Genomic DNA, 22,801 nt, shown 5'->3' with positions numbered 1-22,801 from the left:
AAAGGATTCTGCCTAACACCACATCTTGTGGTTAAGACCTGGGAGCATTAGGAGAGCCATTGTGTATTTGACTTAGTAGTGGGAGTGTGGAGATGTGGACAAGGGCATAACTAGTCTTGTACTGGGAATTAAGAGCAACTTCCCAATTATTAGTAGACACATAGCAGGTTGTTATGAGTATAGGACCCTGGCAGTCAGACCTACAGAGGGTACAGTAGCTCCATATACTTCCCATATGGTTGCTTTATTTGACAGTCCCTTACTTCTTCTTGTGGCTCCTAGCAATTCCTCTTTGCTGTCTTTCCAGAGCACAGAGTCCAAGGATTTTTTTCTTCTTGCTCCCATCTAAGTGAGGCTCACACCTGATTCAAAGTGGTGTCAGCTGAGGTATCCTGAGCTGCCTTTTCCTAGGAGCTCTGTTTGGTGTGAGCTGTTATGGACTAGAGACTTGGTGAGAGGATCAGGTAAATTACCTTCTCTCTTACAAGGTGGGTTAGGTATATTATAAAGCAGTCAGTACCAGTGTGTAGGACCCCAGATACGAGAGGAGTGCTGTCTGGAACATCTGGTTTCTTCCAGAAAGGAAGGGTTTGGTGACGGATCAAATGAAGTCCCCCAGACTCACCCTTCAGTAAAACAAAAATCTCTGGTGTCAGGCTGCATTCTTCCCCCTCCAGGGATGACTTCATAGGCCAGCATCCTGTCCTTTAAAATTGTGTTTTGCAAATTCTTTTGATTATTTATTTGGAGCAAAAACAACTGTAGGGAAGCAGGGGACTTTGAGAAGATTGTGAGTTTTACTTTTCTCTTTCCTATATTTCTTTTCCTCTTCAGTTATCATTTTTTCATGAACTGTTTCTTGAGCAACACTACAGTGAGCTACTCTGTGGGGTGGGCAGTGGAAGTAGACATAGAAAGGCATTTTAATGCTATGTCCCTTCACCCTCTGAGACTGGATTTTGTCTTTGCATTTCAGGTCTATTGAGCACAAGCAAATTTGCAGATATTTGCACTAGAATCACATAAAAGTAAGACTGAACATTAACTAAGAATAGATTCTTTCTCACAGGGAAAAACAGGCTTGCTTACTTTACTCAGAATCATTAATTCTGTTTAATAAAACAAAATCTTTATTTAGCTCCTAACAAGCCCTCAGTTTCTCTGCTAACAGTAACAGTGGCTTAAACATTAGTCTGAAAAGTAGTGACAGTTGTCCTTGTAGTCTGAAAGTTAGTTTCAGAAGTGTTTTTTTCAGAAATGGATTTAATAAAATCTATTAGGATTTTAGGAAACTTCTGGGCATTTTCTTTTATCATGACTTAAAATATACTGTACAGAATTCTAATCACAGAAAAAATACTACCTTGGTAGTTTAATTAATTGTTTATTTCCATGTATACAGCCAACTTAAGGGTAATCTAGACCCTCAGTAATCATGATAAACATGTTTCCCACCATTGCTAGTAGAGGACCTTTTCTGTACAGGAATTTATTAGGTAGTAGGAGATTTTGGCTCCTGTTAGGCTTGAGTTTTATGGAAGCTGTAATAAAATGCCTAGGATTTTCTCTTCATCTTATTTCGTGATAAAAGTTGGAACTGGTGGACATTTCCACTGCAGCAACTCAGCTGAAGATGCCCTTAGGAACTGGAATCTATCCAGATGATATTTTCACTCATCACTGTGGCACTTCCCTGTGGCAGCCAGACAATTATGACACAGTAGCTGTTGGACTGCTGAAAAAATCACAGCAACTTGAAAGCTCTTCTAAATCACAGCGAAGAGCCTTGTCCGTACCCTGAAATTCACAGAACATATCAGCAAGCACGTAACATGGGTGACTGATTGGGAATGAAATGAGGTTTGCAGCTTGTTTGATGGCCAGTCTCCTCCTGTTGAAGAAGAGGGAGAGGCAGGTTTTTTTGCAGTCTAATATTTCTCTTCTCTGTCCCTCTGTAGCAGCTTGCGGGCTTGCTTTTATATGTGACCCCACAGTACCATAATAATGGTCCTGGGTGAATATGAACATTTTTTCTGCCGTCACCTCTCTTTCTCTCCTCCCACCCATCCCAGATGAAGTGGCAGGTGGACTGAGTGGGAGCAGTGTGAACTCAGTGCAGAGAAAACGTGTGACTCAGCAGTTCAGCAGGGAGCTGCTGAGCGGAAAGGCAGCTATTCTGCTTGCACACTCTGGCATCAGGTTGCTGTTCCCTCAAGGATGAGAAGAGGCTCTTTAAGGATGGAGATGTGCAGTCCCCCCCACCCAGCATAGCAAAGTGTCTGTGTATTCTTTTCAGCACAACTTATTTCAAGCAAAGAGGAAAGTTTCTTCTTCAAGTTTATCAGAAATGTTGCCAGTGAAAGGGGAGAAACACAGGGCTGGAAGTACGTAGACCTCGGTTATCTGCCTGAATCGCTCACAGATTTTTTGCACGACTTTCCCTCTTCCTTTCTCTCTCTTGATGTCTTTCCCTTTTGGTAATTGGAGTTTGGCACAAGCAGCAGCCAGACTCCACCAGCTGAGCTTGGAAAGTGCAAGTGTACACTACTTTTCCTGGCAAGTAGGTGATATCCCTTTTCTTCTGCACTGTCAAAGCACTCCACAGAGAATACTTGCCTTCCTCAGAAGGAGGCTTCTGGCTTTCCCCATGCTACCTGCCTCCCCTGGACAAGTAAGCCCAAAGGAAAGTTGATAATTGTGGGTTATCCTCTGTAACACAAGGATAAATTATCCCTTTCACTATTAGGGAGTGGCCATTTCAGTGCCTATCTAAGCAGTTTGGTAATGATGAAAAAGTTGTGCTATTTTATTGCCAGTTCTGTGTTTGTCTTTCAGAATGGAGGACTGAAGTAGGTTTTTCTGTATAGGCTAAGCAACAACAGGTAGACATTTTATATCAGTGGTTGTACTTGCTAAGAGCTCAATTTTGAAGTCTTGATGTGCATCATTGTCACTGAATTTCCCCAACCAAACACAAAAAAAAGCAAGCTGTGGGGTGGTGTTCTCTTGAATCTTCAGAGAGCCTGAAACAGTGTCACTGGAGAGCTGTTGAGCAGCTGAGTTCCCTTGATGGGCATAGCAACCCATGAATCGGTATGAATGAAATACAAATATTTCTAGTGTGATCTTTTTAGCAAAAAATACTCAGCTTTCCAAAATAGAATCCTTGAAAGTTAGAAATTTCAGTTGCTCCCCACACAGCTGTGAATACCTGCAGCCTGGCTCAGCTTGTTCTTACAGTCCAGGGTAGATGCACTTAATGCAAACTAAAAGCATTAGAAATTGTAAACTGAAATTCTTCTCAGATTAAGTAACACACCTGTGCTGCTGCTGTGTAGGCTCAGTCTTGGTGAAGAGTCTTCCATTCATGTGTAATGTATCAGAGAGGGTAGTTCCAGTTTCTTGGACCTCTTATTTAACTTGATGACATATCAGGCTTATTTCTTCTTGAGTTCTGTTACAGAGAAGAGTTTGAAGCCTGCAGTTCTACAAAGGACCATGGGATGGACTTAACTGGCTTCCAGTTAGATACCAAAGGGATTTCAGGGTTGCTTTGGTGCCTTGCCTTATTTAGTGGTAAATGTAGTAGGATCCATGGGTCTGCCTAGCTTGTTCCTTGAGATTGAATTAAGCTGTCTTATACTTTCTGAAGTAGCTCTCAATGTGGTTTTGCATTAAAAATGCAAGATCTACCAACACAGGCCCTTGGCAGCTAAAACTTGTGCTTTATCCAGAATGGAATTGGAGGTACTGAGGAGATTACATTGTTGTAAATCCCCTCTATCTCCAGTCAGTGAGTAGTGGGTAGCTGTGGGGTGCATCTGGGGAGGTTCTTCTTTGCAGTTTTCAATGTGGATACTTTTGGGGCCTGGATGATCTCCTCCTGAGCAGCATTTTGCTCAGCCATTTGGAAAACATAAATGTATTGAACTCTTGTAAACAAAGCAGGTCAGGAATCAAGCAGAGTAGCAGTTGTCATGATCAGAAAGGTCAAAAAAAAAAAAGAATAATGGGGGAGCTAGTATCCTCAGTTTTCAACCCAGATTATTATATCTTTAGTGTAAATTTTCAACATAACTTATCAGATGAATCAGGAGTACAGACAGAATCAAGAAGCAGACTTTCTTTGGTGGTGAATTTTATCTGTCTGTAAACTGTAATGATGTCATGTTTACTACTTACTAAATTAGGTTGCTGTTCATAAGGATGTTCAGTAGAAGTTTCAGAGTTAAAAAATAGTGACCCACTAGTGGGTTTCCTGCAGAGTGAAGAATGTAAGTACACAAGTTGTTTTTGCCATGCAAATATGAGAGGTCCGCTTCCTCTTACCTACTTCTTCCCATACCACTGCAGTGCAAAAGAAAGCTAATTATTCAGTTTCCATCTTTATCATGCTGCAGTGGCAACCAAAAGAGAGATAGGTATTGGCTAAGAAAACAATCTCCTAAAGCTCCGTTCTTTGGATAGATAGGCTTTTTATCCTCCAACACAAGCTGCCTATTGTTCGTGTGCACTCTGAGGTAGCTCATTCAGGTTTGATGTGTCTTTGTCTTTCCAGCTCCTGGACTTGCCTGCAATCAGGATGCCTTATGATGTGTGTATTTAACAAGGTCTTGACTAGGTCTGTGAACTGCGATGCCGAGGGCTGTGTCCTGTGTGTGCAGTTGAGGTGCACGTTAATATTCTTTTCAGCAGTGGATGAGACCCATCTCAATAGAGTACTTTCATTTACCATTCTTTCATCAATAGCAGTTCTCCCTAGCAGTCAGATGGAAATTAGAGGCAGAGATTTCAGTAGGCAGTTGCATTTGGACGTCTGAAGATGCAGAAGCCATAAACAGACTTATGACACTGGTCTGAAATGCTGGTAACCCTGATGGGTGTGAGGTATTGCTGGCATACCTCATACTTTGTTGTGCTTCCACTCTGTGGTCTGTTCCTACAAATTCTCACCACACATGGCCATCATGAAGATACGGACAGGTTCAGAGGGAAATGTACCTCAATACACCTGAAACAATTAGGGGCAACACAGCTCGGTTGCTGTGGTGTGTTGACTGCTACAGCTTGAGACTTGGTGGAACAGATGAGGCCCCTTTTGTCCTCCTGTCTTGTGTGTCTTGGAAGGTAAAACCCGCAATTCACTATTAACAAAATTTGTATTTCCCAGTGAAGAGGTGGTACTATCCAATCCAGAAGCATCATTCCCACGGGGACAGTGTGATGGATGTACATAAATGTCTAATAACTGTCTTATGAGTACTGTCTTTTCATTGCTGGGGTGCATTTTCTTTCTGTTATAAAAACAGTTTTGCTGAGGAACAAGTCTTTCTCTCAAAAATACATTGTTAAATTAAATCTGCCAATGGAGCAGTGTCAATTCCATGGGCATTAACACCCGTGTACAAGTTCCTTTTAAAATGTTACTTCATTAGGAAATACAGCCAGGATATGAGGTTCTGAGGGGTTGTTTTCTGTTTTGTTTTTCACTGAAGGCTTTAAGTATGATTCAGTCGAGTTACAGAGCTGCTAATGCTTCACCCACAGCAGGATTTGATGGGATCGTGGCATGTTTGTTACTGTAAGGCTTTGTTGACTTGCTCGTTATTGCTACAGTGCCTTTTAGTATTTCAGCTAAGACTAGTACTCTAAGCATTTGTTTTTCTGAGAGTTATATAGGTGCTTTTCATTCTTCTGCCTGTTATGTACCCACATATGAAGACATAAAAAAAGATAGAGAGATACAGGGGGTTAAAACAGGCATTGCCAGAGTTACAGAAGCCAGCTTTTACCTCCTGAGTGAAGGAAGATGTTTCCCTATATAAATTACTCCATAATATGATGATATGTAGTGCTCTGCCTTTTATTTTGGCAGCTTGTTTTGGTGGCACTGTTTAAGGAAAGAATGTAGGATGAATGGATCCCTGGCATGATCCAGAACGTGCTTTTCCCTGAACAGCAAGGATGAGTTTAAGTTTATGGTGCTGTTTTGAAATTTCAACTTGTTTTCGCAAGCCATATGGCTGCTACAGATGTCAGAGACCTTTTAATTCTTCTGCCAAAGGCTTTTTTTTTCCCTAGCAAGTGTAGTCTTGTGCCAAAGCAGAAGTATTCATGGAACTTGAATCCGCATCTCTGTGATGCAGGAAATGAGGAAACTATCACATGGATGCTACATTTCACTGTCAGTCAGATCATGAGCAGGGGAGAGGCTCTGTTCATTCCTGCAGGCAGTGATCCTTGCCAGCTCTCTCAAGACCTTCACATTCACTTTGACACAAGAAAGCTTCACTGGTGTTTCACTCATTACCTCATCTGCAACTGAAAGAATCCTGGGCCCATTAGGGCAAACCATACAGGAGTATAGGATTGCAAGATGATGTGCGAGTGCTAATTGAAGTATTGTTTAAAGCTGGCATAGTTAAATAAATACAGAACCTGAGGTGGGCATCATTGTATTTGTTAGAATCTAATCTTTTGGGATTTATAGAATAAAATTTTTGAGTGGACTTAAGTTAATACTAGACCTTCTCTTTGTATATCCAAGGCATGTATCTCTCTATTTCTATGTATGGATCCAACCAGTTCTCCATTATTTTAGTTCTTACACCTCTTGCCTTCTGTTGTGCTAGTGAAAATACCTCTTGATAAAAGTGACAGTTCTGCAGAGCTGAAGTCCTGGGCTGCCAGGTCTCTCTCTACCTTATGCAGTGAAAATAATTGCAAGTAAGAGTGGTCTACTGTCCTTCATAAAGGGCAGTTGTAAGAGGGAGAATGTGATCCCTGCAGTTGTATGAGTGTTACTAGACAACACTGGAATTCCAGGAGTTGGACTTCTAGGCTGTGGAGAGGCACAGATCCCCATGGTTACAGAGTGCCCTGACTTTGACATCTTTGTTGTAAAAGATGCAGTTAAGTGGTCTTCATGTCACTGTATTACAGTCAGGGATTTGTTTCCAACCAGAAATGACCTTGTAAAATCTCAGGCTGTTACAAGCATGAAACAAAGATATGCTGTTTACCTGCTACATAAGGCAGCACCTTTAGTCAGTTAAAAAAAAGTTCTGAAATATGAAATATTGTGACTTATAAAAACCAGCTGAAAGCTGAGCGTGGAATCTGCATTCCTTGGCTCCTTGCATTCCTTGGTCTGGTTGTCTTCCCAATGTTGCTTTAGTTTTGCACTGCGTATATTTTATCTTGAGATTTGGGGAGGAGTATGCAAGACAGGAAATCATCAGAACCTGAAAAAGAGTAAATATGTTCATTAATCATTCTTAGGGACAGAGATGCATTATTTAATGCAGATAAAGGAACTTAAACTATGTTTAGTGAAAATGGAAAGTGAGAGACTTTAGGAGCAAATAGTAATAAACTATAAGAAAGTAGGTATTTTTTAAGCTTTAAATCTCAGCCACAGGTGCATGTCTCTCTGCAAAGGTAACAAAAACAGTTTCTGACACAAAGATTCTGTCCCTGCTAAATTTGAAATTCCGAGTTCCAAAACACAGAACATAAACATCCCACAAAAATAGCAGGGAAATTGGCAATCATTAACAAGTATTTTCCTCTCAATTCTTGTTTGAATCTAGTGAGACATATGAAGCAGTTTAGAAGCTTGAAGCTTTTCAGCTTTAAGGACTGAGAGGCAGACTTCCTGTGATGTCTAGCATCAAAAAAAAACAGCGTTAAAAGATGAATTCATACTATGGACAGACCCTCAGCTGATCCAAAGATGTATTTCATTTTATGATTAAAGCTGTGGCTACTTAATGGGTGCTTATCTGACTTAGAGTTACAAGTGTGAGACATTTAGAGAAATGGTTGCTGAGAGGAGGGCTTTGTAGAAACCTGACCTTGACAAACCAGGTAAGGGCCAATGGTGGGGCCTTTCCCTGGGACACAGGAGGCTGGTTTAGGCTTAAGTCTACAGATTTGTATACAGGGCAGCCTTGGGGCATTCCTCATGTCCAAAGATGTAAGTCAATAATACTCAGACCCAATGATTCTGATCTTTCACTCCTCACTTGTAAATGAATTTATATCTACACAGACTCTATTCAAAATACTGTTACTGAGGGGATAGCCACACCAGTGGCTATTTCCACTGAATAGAACAACACTGCAACATTATTAAATAGCTCTTGAGTATGAATTCATCCAAGAAGTAGCTTATTGGAATGAAGTCTATTTTATTAGTGCCTTAGGACACTCAGCCAAAATCCAGAGTCCCCGAGCACTATTCAGATACATAAGATGAAGCAGTCTCTACCTCAGAAATCTATAATCCGATTAGACAAAGCAGACAAATATAAGAATAGAGAAATGGAGACAGGAAGGGGCAAAATGGGTTCTCTGCCATCACATAGCTGGGAAGTGTGTAGCTAGGCAATAGCACAGGTAGCTTTTATTAAAAAGTAAAAATGAAAAAGTGCAGCAATGTAAATGAGAATTTGTTAACAACAAAGCCCAGAATCTGCACCTCCGGAAAGAAAGGGAAAATAATTTATCCACCCACACTTACTTTTTTCTGGTGAAGGCAGGTGAATAAAGCTGCACTAATAGAGTGTGACGCTCACAATCCTGAGCTGCGCTAACTGAGGCGGAACTGAAAGGTAACCATCGTCTCCAGGAAAACAATAGCCCCGCAGCCCCCGCGGTGCCTGCAGGGTCACATCCCATTCATCCCCTGCACATGTCGTTTTCACGTGAAGGTTGTTCCCGTCCAGCTGGTATGGAGTCAGTGGATGAAGCTGAAGGACGGCAAGGAGAGCTGAGCAGGAAGGAGCAGTCCCTGAAAGCCTCCCAGAAAACAGCAGTGCTCGGTTGGCCTCCCCCGTGGAACGGATTAATACCCGGAGACAACATGTATCTGTTTGTCCTCTCACAGATACTGGTAAGGCAGCTTGCATAGCTTTTGAATGCTGGCACCCTTCTTTTAGGCTGTCTTGAGGGGCTTCCTCGCTCACTGTAGATGAGGCAGTGGGAATGGGTACCTCTCACGGCTTTGCCTTGAGAGCAGCCCCTGCCTTTTGATGTCCCAGACTCCCATCCCATTTCCTGCCACCCTGCAAATGCCTCCTTTGCCAAATGACCAATATCCCGCCAAATCCATTTTCCATAGCTGAGATGTATGGGGGTAAAGACCCAAGTTGGTTACAAGGGGAGCGGGAGGTGTGCTCTTTAGAGATGTGGTGTGCCCTTCACAGTTGGGGATGAGCTTATACCTCTCGGTGAGTGTGTGAAAGATAAAGCCATTGCTTTTGTAGTTTATGTTAACTGAGGCATGTGCAGCACGCTTGAGTGCTGAAATGAAAAGTTTCCATGTGTGTATATTTATAGTGATACCTATGTGAAACATGGCTGTTTGTGAGAGCTTTGAGAGAGGCCTTAAGAGCCTTTCAATAACAACCTAAGTTCATGAAATTACTAGTTTTGATCTAAAAGTAATAATCCTGAAAGTTCAGAAGCCAGAGAAACCTGTTGCTCTGCAAGTGTTGCTCCACTTGCTGTTTCTGGGCAGCCCTTTTACTCGTGAGGGTCAGAGGGAGCCTGTGTAACTCAGTGATGCACATCTAGTTAATAGTGGCTGAGCTTGGAGCCTTCAGTCTCTTTATTCCTGTTAAGCTACAGCCTGGAAAATACCTGACTTCTTAAAGCCAAAGCGATAATCAATGTTAAATCATTGCTAACTAAATTAGTTAATTATGCAGTCTTGAAATGAAAATGAATGTGTGCATAATGAGAGATGCTCATTAAGTCTTTTCTGATTGATTGCACAGCTTCTCGGCATGATGCTGTGGTACAGCACTTACGGGACCATCCCAGCAGCTCAGAATGCCTTCGACCTGCTCTCTTACTTGCTTACCCCATTTAAACAGGTTTTTTCAGATCAAGGAGAGGTAAGTCCCTGTGCTCCTCTCTGATTATATAGCTGATGTCAGTAGCCTTGCGTGTCTTTCTAATATCTCTTCTGATAAGTATAATATGTGTGTATTTCATGTGTACATCCTGAAATGGTAGAAGAGTTTCCTGAAAGCAGATGAATATTTAATCTTTGAGGTATTGGGCTGAATTTTTGACTATGACGTTAGATCAGCACAGCAGATTTTTCATTATGTGCAAATTATTGCAAATGAAACAAAGCAATAAGAAGTCATCTCATTAAGGTTTAGCTCACAGTAAAGGGAGAGCTGGAACTTAATTTCTTAGGATGAATAGAAGCTTAAATTCTGGAAGAAAGGATCAACCCGTATAAAAGGTGCAAATCACAACACAGTCTCAAAAATATTTTATATTGAGTGTTTAGAACATATCTGTGTGCAGGAAATGTATTTCAAGTGTACTAGGTGCACAGATTCAATTATATCTACAGAGCTACCCCAGTAAAATTGCTTAGCTTCTCACCATGACATGATGACATGTATACCAGAATGATTCATCTGATAAATTACTGGTAATTATACCCAGTGCAGATTTTTCTGCTGTGGACAGAACCTTAATTAAGTGGTGAACAGCTATTTGAAAAACCTGATGAAATATATTTGCTATCAGAATGCTTAGATCCATTGTACATAATCTTTGAGGCAGAGGCTTTGCAGTGCTAATAGAAAATCTGATTCAGTGCCTCTTGTGATTGAAGGACAGTGGAGTCTGTTTTCTGTTTTCTCAGTGTTTATGAGCTGCATGTCACCTGCTCTTTTGGGGTTTTTTGAAAGAAGCACTTTTTCTTTTGCAGTTGGCTTTATTATGCACAGAGCTCTTCACAGACTGTTGCCTGTGTCTTATTTGCAGTGGCTCAATCATTAACAAATTGTTGTTCCTTACAGAAAAACACTGATTTGTATAATTTTGACTCGCAATAATTGTACTTCACAGAGGAAAGTGATTCCTAGAATGCACTAGAAGAACACCCCAAGTATGACTCTGTACAGATGTTCATGCATACGCTTGAGGACTGTTTATTATAGCGCTATTTATTGTGCAGATTTACACTTGAAAACAGAATAGGCAAAGAAATCTTCTGATGTTAAAATGAGCAAATGGAAGCTCTTAACTCCAAATTTCTCTTTAGCTGTACTAGTAGGAGAAAAACAGAGTAAAATTCCTTGCTCACTGAAGCCCATTAGAACTGAATTTTGCACCTACTACAGAGAGCAGGTTGAAATATAGACTACTATAAAATGACTAAGACATCAGAATTAGTTCCACTGCCAGTGGTGTGAATTAACCTGATGGTGTTTCACTGAATGTGTAGAAAGCACAGAAAACCCCTCTGTGGCTGGGTTCTATTTAAGGATCCCCAAACCTAGGAACAGTACTAAACTTTGTTTAAAGCCCTTTACCACAGTTTAAAATCATACTGACTGTAGCAATGAAGTGTTAGTCCAGTCTGCAAAACTGGATTGTGGATTCAGATCTCAACTTTGGCAAAGCGTGAGGGTAGGAAGCAGAACCCCTGTTTGCCTTCACAGTGAAATCTGGGGTTTAGACCTTCTGAGATGCTGGGGCTTAGAGATGGTCTCAGTTTCAGTCTTCTCCAAAGCCTGGCGCTTTTTTCTTTTTGTGCTGATGGCAGCTTTTCCACAGGTGAGTATGGTATCAGTAAATCTTCATGGGAAATAAGGCACACTTGGCCAAGAACATGCATGCAGACACTCTACTGTGCCCCTAAATACTTCATGAATCATTGCCTATTCTGTTGTTCCACAGAGTCTGACTACAGTTGGGAGTGTTGTGGTATCATACATCCTGCTGTCTTTGGCTTCTCTAGGACTGCTATTTGTAGGATCTCTGGTAAGTTACGATACAGCACAAACTGTATTCATGCCCTTTTTCAGTGAATTTTTATAAGATTGTTGGTTGTTGGTGCTATGCCCAAGATGTAAGGCATCATTTTTGGGGCTGTTTCTGTATAATTATCTGCTTGCTTTATGTAGAGGAATTAGCTTTACTCAATTTCTTGATGAATTGGGGATTGCACTGAAGTAGAATGGTAAATAAAAATAGTTTTTATTTTTTCCATCTGCAGATGGGCAAACTATTTCCACTGAAGTAGAAAGGATGTGTCCATTAACAGGACCATCATCCATTGATTTCAATGGTAGAAGGAGCTGTTCCAGAGTGCTGTCGTTCTTCTGAAATCCTGTTAGATGTAGGCTAAGGCCCCAGCTGCAGAACAAGCTTAAGTGGCATGACTGCAATTAATCTAGTTAGCTGACAGCTGTTGGGGAGCAGCAGTGTGTTGTGTTTCTCCATGGATTGTGTAACTGGCAAAAAGTTGTGTGCTAGATGGGAGAGCTATGGAGAACTCTGTCTTGTCAGGGAGCTCCAACTGAATGTGGCTTTTCGAGAACTCTGTCTTGTCAGGGAGCTCCAACTGAATGTGGCTTTTCAAACCCCTCTATGCTGTTCTCTTAGAGTGGGAATGCAGCTACTGAACATGCAGGCAGAGCATCACCTCCTGTCCTTCCACAGGTGCACCCCGGGTAGCTCAGGAAGTTGAAGCTGTGCTGTACAGGTGCTGTTTGAGTGATGGACAGCATGATGAAATACATCCCAGAATCATGGGACTGTAGGTGGGCAGAGATTGCTAGTCTAACATCCTGTCTGGAGCTGGGCTGTTGCCAACACTTGGTTAAGTCAGCCATGAAATTTTCCACACAAGTTTTGAAAACCTTCAGGGAAGGAAGGTTTATCATCTCTTTGTGTGCCTGTGCCATGACCATGTGGCACTTTTGGGGAAGAGTTGTTTTCTCATGTCTCATCTGAATTTCACAAACGTAAATGTCTAGGCTGAATTTCTGCAGGCTTGTGGCCAGTGTTCCTTGTGGTATCAGCTGATACTACCAAGAAATGTCTGGCTGCATCTCTGGAGCTGCCCTCCAAATAGTTGCAGGTCACTGTTAGATCACCCCAGCCTCCTCTTTGCCAGGCTGAGCAAGCCCAATTCCCTCCACCTTTTTCCTGCACTCTAGACCCTTGACATCCTTTGAAACCTCTACTGGGACCACTCCAATTTTTCCATATCTGTCTTAAACTGGGGAAACTAAATTTGTAGACAGTATTCAAGGTGCAGCTCCCTCAGTACCAAGGAGAGGGGAATGCCTCCTTTGATGTGCTGGCCACATTCCCTGCTAGGAAGTAATGTCATATTATATGTCATGATTAAGTTCACTCAGAGGCTGCACAGTAGCAAAATCTTCTGTTTAATGTGTTAGGAAAATGGACTTTCTAAAAACATTCACAAGGCAAAGCAATTATAGTTAATGCCTCCATTATTGTGATCATTCATGTAGGCAAGGAAGTTAGTGAGGTTTATGCAATTTTCTGTGTTTTTGATGCTGCTGTACCTTATCCAGATTAATTTTGTCCTCAAAAATAAACTTTTGGTAATTCTGCAATTGCAAATATTAAAAAACAAAAGACAACTAGGAATTTTCAAGAACTGTATGAGTTCCAGATAAATTTGCAGCAAAACATTCTGGGCTGAAAATCTGAATATCAGAGGTGTGATTTTTTGCATATTCAGCTATTTCTTGGTGGATGAAAACATCTATTGCTGACCCATTCTTAGCACAGAAGATAAAGTGAAAGCTCTTCATGGCCAAAAATTCTGATCTCTCTTTGGACAGTTTTGTACGTGAACTCCTTGCAAGTGGACATGAATACCACTATAGATTAAAGTAGACTTGGCCCATTTTTGTGTTGGTTAAAATTTGTGTGTAGAAAAACATTTTCTAACAGTTTCTATGTTGGCGAGTTTGCGCTGGTTTGTATTCCTGTGGTCTGTGCTAAGACTTTTCCAGCTAGAGTAGAGGCACAGATGTCACTCTGTGTCACCCTCTGGATGTCACTCTGTGTCACTCTCTGGATAAGTCACTGGTCTGCAGACTATAAGCAGTGTCCTGTGAGTTCTGATCTATGGTCCATCTTGCCCAGTGTGTTCTCTCTGATACGGACACCAAGAAGGAGAGACTGTTTGGAGAGAGCACATGAGCCTTGTCCCTTCCTGCCTACCTGTCACCTTCCTCTCAGATGTCTGAGGTCATGCTGCTTTGCAATTTGCAAATTTGAAAACATCTGTTTTTATCAGTATTTGCAGAATAAGCAATAACATAGTAATTGGCAGAACACTGAAAATGATGATTGAACCAGGCAGGGTTTGTGCAATCCCAGCCTGGTAGACAGCAGATTGTTTCATGAAGACAGTTTTCTTTATTTTCTGCTTTGTCTCAGCTGAGTGATCTCTCCCACTCTTTCTCTCTCTACTTAAAATTGATTTTAAGCCCTGTGCTGCCTAGAAGAGAACTTGAAGGAATCTTCCTTTGAGGGTGCCTTTATGACCAAGCCCTTCTTTCCCAATGTTGAAATTGACACTGTCCTGCATGACACCCTAATGTGCTTTAGTAGCCTAGGAAGAGAAATCTGACCTTTTTTAGTGGAACTTTTTAAAATCCAACTGGTCATTTGAAAATCACATAGGAAAATTGCAGAAGATGTTTTACTGTGAAAAATAAGATGTGTTCTTAGTCTCAAAAGGATGCATGACAATTAAGTAGAGTTTGTATGGCATTAGGGCATTAGCCTGAGTGATACTACTCCTAGTTCTATGCTAGATAGATGAAGTTGGCCTAAGGTTCCAGATCCTGGAATTCAGAGGTGGACTTGAAATTTTTAACTGAAATCTGTGTGGAGGATGTGAAGTCTACTGATCTGATTTCCAAATGATCTAGTCTTACCGCAGCATCTGTGCAAACTGATATGATGTGGAAACTTAAGATTCATGTAATTTCAAACCTTTCATTAACCTTTCATATTGCACTTGTGTTTTAAACTTCACAGGATTAATTATTTAATGTTTATACCATAGTCAAATCAGACAATTAGATTATAACACAATCTGTGCCCCTGGCCAAAAACTGGTATGGACATTTTGACCCCTAGGATCAGGTACATCCAAATTGAGGCCTCTAAAAAAAAAAAGATGGGTTTATGCATAAATTTGGGGTACAGTGCCTGGTTATTAAAGATGTTCAGCTCAATTATATTAACTTAAGACAGCTATATGTGAATTTCAGATGGAAAGCCATAAATCAGGAGAGCTGTGATTTGTAGAATGCTATAGTGGATTTTTGTTTTGTAAACAAGCCTGGGAAGGATAAGAAACTGAACAAAAGGACAGTGGTGTCATGTTGGCTTGCATATGATGGTCACAAGCACATTCCACTTCCACTGTATCCCTGAGTTAAGCCTGGCTAGCTCTGTGGAAACCTCTGTGGCTGAAAGCAGGTTTGAATGGGTAGATGTGAATCCTTGCAACACGCACCGCAAAGCCGCTCCTGCATGGAACATTCCTGTGCTCTTCAGTACTCTCCAATTCTAATACAGACAGCTGGAATGCTGCCCTAAAGACCCATGCCCTAGGCTATATGGAAGTGCAGGCTACAAGCAGAAACTTGTTTAAATGTTTGTTTCCTCCAGTTTTGGCACCTCCTCAGAGCCCCACCAGACCCCCCCTTTCCGCTGCAAGAGGACAGACGGCAGTCTGTGAGCCGGCAGCCGTCCTTCACGTACTCAGAGTGGACAGAGGATAAAAATGAAGATGACTTCCTAGATCTGGACCCCGTACCAGAGACTCCAGTCTTTGACTGCGTCATGGACATTAAAGCGGAGACAGACCCAGCTACTCTGACGGTTAAATCCGTGGGCTTGCAAGAAAGGTAGGGTAGATGTGACTAATAGGGAAAAGTCTTCTCCTAGATTTTGTGGGTTTAGGAGTTCCGTGCCTGGTAGGAAGCTTTATTGCCTTTATGAGCATCACTTTCAAATGTGGTTGTGAAGTCAAGCACCTGCTTTATTTCCTGTCCTGTTTTCAGTCCAGTCATAAATATGAGCATGTTAGTTAAACAGCACACAGTTTCTGGGCAGCTGTCAACAAGAGCTGTTCTAAAGCATATTTTTTTTTCCATTGAATACATCTATTTGTGTTTGATCAGTCTCTCACCATGAATCAAGACAGCAACTACATTGCATGAAATCCCCTATAGAGCAGTAAAAGCTTTTACCTCTCAAAGAGGTGGGTCTTGTTGATTTTTTTTTTTTCCCCCCATCACTCCTACTGGAGGACTAGTCTTTTCCCCAAAAGGAAATCATAGAGAATGTGGTAGTCTTTAGTATTTCTCATATAAATGAGTTGATCCAGAAGTAAATGAATTATTCAAATGAACCCAGTAATGAAACTTTGGCATGAGTTGGTGTCCACTGCTTGAACCATACGGGCAGTTTGAAAAGAGGAGTTTCTCAGGCAGGTCAGGAGCTTCTCAGAGAGGTTCACAGCTGGGAAAGGGCAGTCTCAAGATTAAAGGAAAAATTTTTTTCTGTTTTGTGTCCTTTCAGTTGTCTTAGTAAAAGAGCATAAAGGTCTTGGTGATAGAATTCTTGTGAAGAAATTCTGCAGAAGTGAGGATGTTATGAACAAAAATGAAGTTACTTAGAGGCCCAGCGTAGCCAAGTATCACTTTTCTTTATTTCTCAGTTTTCAAGCTTAATTGGAGTGCTAACCATAGTAAATTCTCATCTCTAAGGCTTAAAACAAAGGACAGAATATAGATTTTAAGAATACAGTGCTGATTTTCTGAAGCTCCTCAGGATGCAGTAAAAAGGAGTGTTACAGAAAAGGCTTTCAATTTGCACTCTTGTGGGTTTAGAATGTTTTTTATTACTTGATGGTTTGTTGTAACATTGTCCTAAAATTTTATACCTTTTATTGTTTTATTCTGCCTTTATATGAGATCACAGTAACCTCTGGGGCTTGTCCCTGAAGCTGCTGCTTTGTTGGTTTTTCATTACAGGCAAGATTGGGCTTGAAATACGTGAGTCATTTGTGTTCTTCACTATCCCTGATTTCATTCCATTTCTGTCACTTTAAGGATGTGGCATTTCTCCTCAGGTGACTGCTAGCCTACATGAAAGACACTCACTGTATCAAGAGAATTGGGGAGTATTGCTTGGAGAATAATCAGTTGGTTAAAGTAATGAATTACAATCAAAAACCTGTCAAATAACTAGAAGTGGAAGAATGAAAGCAATTGCTTGAAGTTCTCAAACTAGGTACAATGTGAACACTGAAGATATAAACTTGTTTTCAACATACACATGTCCTTGAGAAGACAGACATCATTACAGGTTTGAGCTGTGCCCTGGCAAACTTCAGTTACATTACACATTGGTCACTTTTCCTTTGTTTGGTGTTGTGTTACCTACCTGTGCCTCTTTGGCATCCGTTCTGCTTTTCTCTTACTTCCCTCTCCTTCTTTAACCACCTATGCAATTAAAAGGGTAATCAGCAGCTAAATTCAAACGCCACTGAATGTTGCTGAAGAAGAAATAATGTCATTTCCTCATGCTGAAGAACTATTAATGTATGTAGCCTCTTCTACCCTGAAAGAACCAAAAGGAATCCTTGTCAAATGCATCTGTTTTCGGGGAGAAATGTGGTAGCTGTTTAATAGCACACAGAAGGGTGAGGTGAAATCCTTTGAAAGGTGTCACTGAAGGTTCCATGTCTGCCACTAGTGGCATTTCCCCATGGCTGTGTATCATAGTAGGAGGCTGGCTGCAAATTCTTTTGGGCAAAATCCTGAGTCCAGGAAAGGGCTGTGATCCAAGTGATGACTTCTGTCCTCTCTGAGTTGGTCATGCCTGCATGCCTACATGGTTTTTAATAGCTTCTGCACACTCCTGCACACACCCTCTAACCAAATTTTTTGAGTTGAGATTCATCAAAAATAGGTTTACTGTGTAAATGTATAGAACCTCTACCTAGTAATCATCATATTGTGTGGCTTTATTATTATGTTAAAGATATTTAAATATAGATTCGCTGACAGCTTTTGAATCTTACTTTTGTCTATCATATGTGAAACTAACAGAAGCTCAGAAGTGCTTGAAACTTTATTCATAGTAGGCATTTTGACTTATTTGGTTTGTTGTGTTGCTAACTAACACAAAAAATTCTATACTTAAGATTATCTGTTTATTATGTGACTGTTAAAGTATTGGGACCTTCATTTTACCCTTCTTATGATGTACAGTTGTGGAAAGAACATTTTCAGATAGAAAAATTATTCACTGCAGTTGGTTGGCTTTTTGTGTCTCTGTTAAAGTTGAACTAGTAGTTTATCCCGAGATCTTACCCCAGTGATGTTTCAGTGTACAAAATCATCTTCTGGTCTTATGCACACAAGAAGCATCACCCATTTTCTTACAGGTAGTGACCAAAATGTCCCCACCAGAACCAGCTGGGTGATTTCCTCGAGTTGTTCATCTGTCATTGCTGGCAGTGATGGGTCTGTTGTAAGCAAACTTCGACTGCTCTGTTTTGCAGGAGAGGTTCAAATGTTTCGCTCACACTGGATATGTGCACCCCAGGCTGCTCTGAGCAAGGCTTTGGCTATGTCATGTCCCCACGGGAACAGTCAGCCCGGGAATACCTCCAGACGGCATCAAACATCCTGACTGAAGAGGAGCTGCACAAGAAAGCACTGGATCCTTTCATACTCCAGGCAGAGTTCTTTGTGAGTTTCTGGCCTCTCTCTTCTAGGAGAATCAGTAAAAATGAGATGTTGTCTCTCCATAGAAGGCCTTGGTAATATTTTCTACCAGTCTAAAAGTAGTACATGCAAACTCTGCTTCTGTCAGTGAAGCATTTCATGCGATTCCCAAATTTGTCATTCCTTTAAATTACAATGTCTGAAAGCTTTCAGTGGTGTTGTCACTTAAAAATTAGAGAATTGATTCTTGCAAAACCAACAGTGACAACAACAAGTCTTTGTTTCACAAGATTTTGTGGGTTTTTGCTGACGTATATTACCTTTTTAACAACAGCAACAAAAGAAATCACCAGAGTTCAGAAGAAAAGCCACATTTGCTATAAGCATAACTTCTTGAAATGTGTTTGGAGTTGCCCTAGGGATGAAATTAGTCCTAATCCACCCTCTTTGCTGTTGAATGCTTAATGTGGAGCTACTTTCCAAATCTAAATGTTCTCTGATTACCTGAAATACAGTGTAGCTCTGTCATTCAGCAGGAGCTATCGAAAGTATGTGTTACTGGGGTTTTTCTCTGCACAAAAATAATTTACTTGTTGCAAACTACTGGCATTAATATTGTCATGTCAAATATTCTCTTAAGCATGAAATCTCAGCAGAGCAGGAGGAAGATTGTTTTGCAATATGACAGCCCTTTCAGCCTGTCCTCCTCTTGACCTCTAAGTGTCTGAAAGGGAAAGACCACTCTGATTATCACTTGCTGTCCTCCCTCCTCATGCAGTTTCAGGGTTTTTTTTTCCCTTTATGAGAACAGAGGGATACTCTGGGCTTCTGTTTTAAAACACAAAGGTATCTGTGGTCCTTAATTGTTTTAGTGCTGTACAAGTTAAAGGAAAGCAGCTTTTGTGTAGGCAAAGCCCTGATTCTTTTAAAGTAAAGTACCTATTGCTCCTTTAGGGGAGGAATGTTCACTTGGTGTCTGAACTGACTGCTGGACTAGTGCACATACAATTTCACCAGTCTTTGAGCTACTCTGTAGCTTTCAAGCAAAGAAAATAATGATGTTAGATGTGGGAAAAAATATGCTTCATCTGAGAATTTTGAGTTAGGTTTCCTGGTGTTCATAGAATCATCCAGCAGCCAAGCCATCCCAAGCTATTTTCATTCTTTAATGAAAACTGAAAGAGCACAAAATGCTGTGCAATCAAAATGTCATTTCTGTAATTAAAAATTGTAAACTAGTGATTTTTTTATTAAACAAGCTCTTCATCATGTGTTTTCATTCTGCCTAACCTACTTGGTTTTCAAAGTCCAGATTCCAGATGAAGCAAGCAGTTGTTTTATTTTGCAAGAAAAGTCAGGGAGGACATGAACAAGGCTAAATCCTGAAATTCATACAAGATTTAGAGTTTTTATTCAGACAGCAGTCCTGTTGATTTCACCAAGAATTGGCTTGTGTGGTGAATGACTTAAGACCCAAAAACAGCCCATGGAGTTTGGCTCAGGAAGAGTTTGGGTTGACTAAATACCAAGGAACGATTGATAAAAATATGAAGATTTTGTTCCTATGCAGTTCTCAAAATTGACAGGAAATTACTTCAACAAAACATTTTTGCCCTTATTTGCTCTGGTTAAAGCCAACAGTGTGCTCAGTGCTTTGTAAGAGGTGGAGTGCAGATAGTCTTCTAAGGTTCCAGAACTGACCTCAGGTTGTTCCAGGGCAGCTTTAGATTGGGTATTAGGTAAAAATTATTCACTGAAAGGAGGAAGCATTGGAACAGGCTGTCTGAGGAAGTGGTAGAATCGCCATCCATGAAAGTGCTTGTAAACATGTGGATGTGGCACTTAGGGACATAGTTTAGCAGTAAACATGGAGGTGCTAGGTGAAAGGTTAGAGTCAATGATCTTAGAGGTCATTTTCAGCCTTAATAATTCTGTTTCTGTAGTTCATAGCTCTGCTCATCTTAAATTTTTCGCTTACTTGCCTTACTCAACCCTGATTCCTGTTCCTGTTAGTCTGTCCTGTAGTGGTCCCTCAAATCCAGAGTGCAGCAGCTGGGATGACCAGCTCTGCCTCCCAGTTCCTGTGAGCCATATCTCTGCTGAGCCTGGTTAACACATCTGTTTTCTTCACCTGCCTTCCTACTCCAGCTGCCGGAAGGTTCCTGATTGTTCCCCCCTGGCATTAGCCCATTATTGCAGGGGATGAGCAGAGGGGAATAGGAAGCCTCTTCATCTTTGTGTGTTCTTTGCATCAGGGATAGAGAGCACAGGCAATCCCTGAATATCCCTTTGCTGTCCTTTTCCATGGAGCTTGGCAGCACGATGAGCAAAGCAGTGACGTTCCCGCAGCTCCATGGAGTCGGGTCAGCACACCAGCCTGTCATCATGCGTGTCATACTTTGTTGCTGGTGCAAGTCCCCAGCAAATTATTAACTTCCACCCTCAGAGAGGAAGCGATGTGAGTCAGAAAGGATGGTCCATCCTCTTGGAGCAGTGTCTTGCGTTCCACCTCTTGCATCGCTCTGTGCCTACACTTGCTATTCAGTTCTAATAATATTAGGAGTGAATATGTCATGCATGTTACTCAATGAATTAGTCACTAGGAGCGTTTTCACATGAAGGATTTCAGAAAAAAAAGCCAGTGACAGAAAAAGGAAACATCAATCATACTTTGGTGGTACGTTGCTAGAGGTACTGTACAATATGTCCCAGCTGACTTCATCACTTTGCCTCCCTCGCAGGGAGGACATAATGGGCTTGGGGTTTTTATACCTCCTGTGAATCTAATAATACTACTGACTGTCTCTTATGTTTTCGTGGGTTTTTTTGTTTTTTTTTTAACAGGAAATTCCAATGAACTTTGTTGATCCAAAGGAATACGATATTCCAGGCTTAGTGCGTAAGAATCGCTACAAAACAATTCTCCCAAGTAAGTTTCTGCTTTTTAAGTCACTGAGGCAGAGTGCTTTATTCCTTATGCTGGAGAGCTTGGCATTTTCCTTTCCAGAGTGCAAGAAGTGCACTGTCACCACAATGTATTGTCCAAAAGCCATGTTTATGGAGCAGCAGCATGGCTTCAAAGCATAAATCAAATTTCCAAAGAGGTACAGAGCATGAAGAACCTGATCCTCAGGGAAATGTAGGTTTTTTAGTTATTAGAAATGCATCATTTGGTGCTGCTTAAAAGTTGTACCCAAGAACTTAGTTTATTAAGATGTCAGTCAGTGAGTTCTTTGATAAAATTTCTTTTGAAAGACCAAATTCTAGCAGCATTATTTTCCTGACTGATGTTTTTTCAAATGCAAACTGAGAATATTGTGAACTGGCCTGATGGCATTAAGATGACACAGAAAGGTATTTTTCTTTTCTATTACGCTAGTTTTATTTGTAGGCAGGAGTAGGAGTTTAGAGAAATAGTTTGGTACAAATTTTTACAAGTGTCATCATTTTCCCCTCTCTCATACTTCTTTAAGATACTTTGAAAAGTGATATGATTGGATGTCATGCCCTTTTTTTTCTCCTCTAAGCTGTTGTTGGAAGATGGTACCATCACTACAGTACTCTTTTGCAAAATCTGAAAAGTTCAATATCAGGTTAACAAATGCAAGTGCAGTAAAATCAAAAATGTCCTCAGCTATACCTAACAGTCAATGAATCCAGATTGAAAATGGTTTCAAAAAAGATTATTTAAATGTCTTCAAACTCCAGCAACTGCAGCCTGATGTGTGAAACTCTTTTGATGACTTTGTACTCAGAGGTACTGACCAGAAGTGTGAAAGCATTTAACAGCCTTTCAATGTTGCTGTGCTAAGGGTTAAGGTGATTCATTCAGGTATTAATTTGCTGGTTTTGCTGCAACGGGAAGATTGCAAAAGTGGATATTGATTTCACGTGCCCAGGGTGCCAGATCTCTAAGTGATCTGTATATTCTGAATTTGGTATCTCTTAATCTCAGCCATATGGGTATCTGCCAGCAGCCACTGTTGTCACTTTGACCTCTTCATCTCAGATAACTCTTTCACGCAACCATCTCTCTAAATGTTAACAACTTTATTCTGGCCTTGTTATGATGGGAGGTTTTTTTTTCTGAATGAACTTTTAGCAACTTTGTCCCTGACTGCAGCCACAGGATGGCTTGATATTGCTGAGGAAAGGAGAGGGCTGAATCTCTTATCCCACTGCCTCCATTTCACAGGGCTTGGTGCTGGCAGTAAAGGGGGGTAGAAAGGAGACCTAAACATTCTCTT

The 22,801-nt window shown here is 40.9% G+C and overlaps 1 protein-coding gene across 6 annotated transcripts in view; it reads left to right on the top strand.

Moving 5' to 3' along the window:
• The window catches only part of PTPN5 (protein tyrosine phosphatase non-receptor type 5), a 77,150-nt gene that overhangs the window by 35,186 nt on the left and 19,163 nt on the right, over positions 1-22,801 (top strand). For all 6 annotated transcript variants that reach the window (XM_038138539.1, XM_038138535.1, XM_038138536.1 and 3 more), the window contains exons 3-8: positions 8,715-8,896; positions 9,783-9,902; positions 11,713-11,796; positions 15,484-15,722; positions 18,389-18,578; positions 21,399-21,483. In XM_038138539.1, the coding sequence (XP_037994467.1) occupies positions 8,715-8,896; positions 9,783-9,902; positions 11,713-11,796; positions 15,484-15,722; positions 18,389-18,578; positions 21,399-21,483 (900 nt within the window). The remainder of the gene's footprint in view (positions 1-8,714; positions 8,897-9,782; positions 9,903-11,712; positions 11,797-15,483; positions 15,723-18,388; positions 18,579-21,398; positions 21,484-22,801) is intronic.

Source organism: Motacilla alba, chromosome 5, assembly GCF_015832195.1.
Source record: "Motacilla alba alba isolate MOTALB_02 chromosome 5, Motacilla_alba_V1.0_pri, whole genome shotgun sequence".
NCBI lineage: Eukaryota > Metazoa > Chordata > Aves > Passeriformes > Motacillidae > Motacilla > Motacilla alba.
The sequence above is the reverse complement of the archived record's forward strand: the minus strand, read 5'-3'. Positions and strand labels throughout refer to the sequence as shown.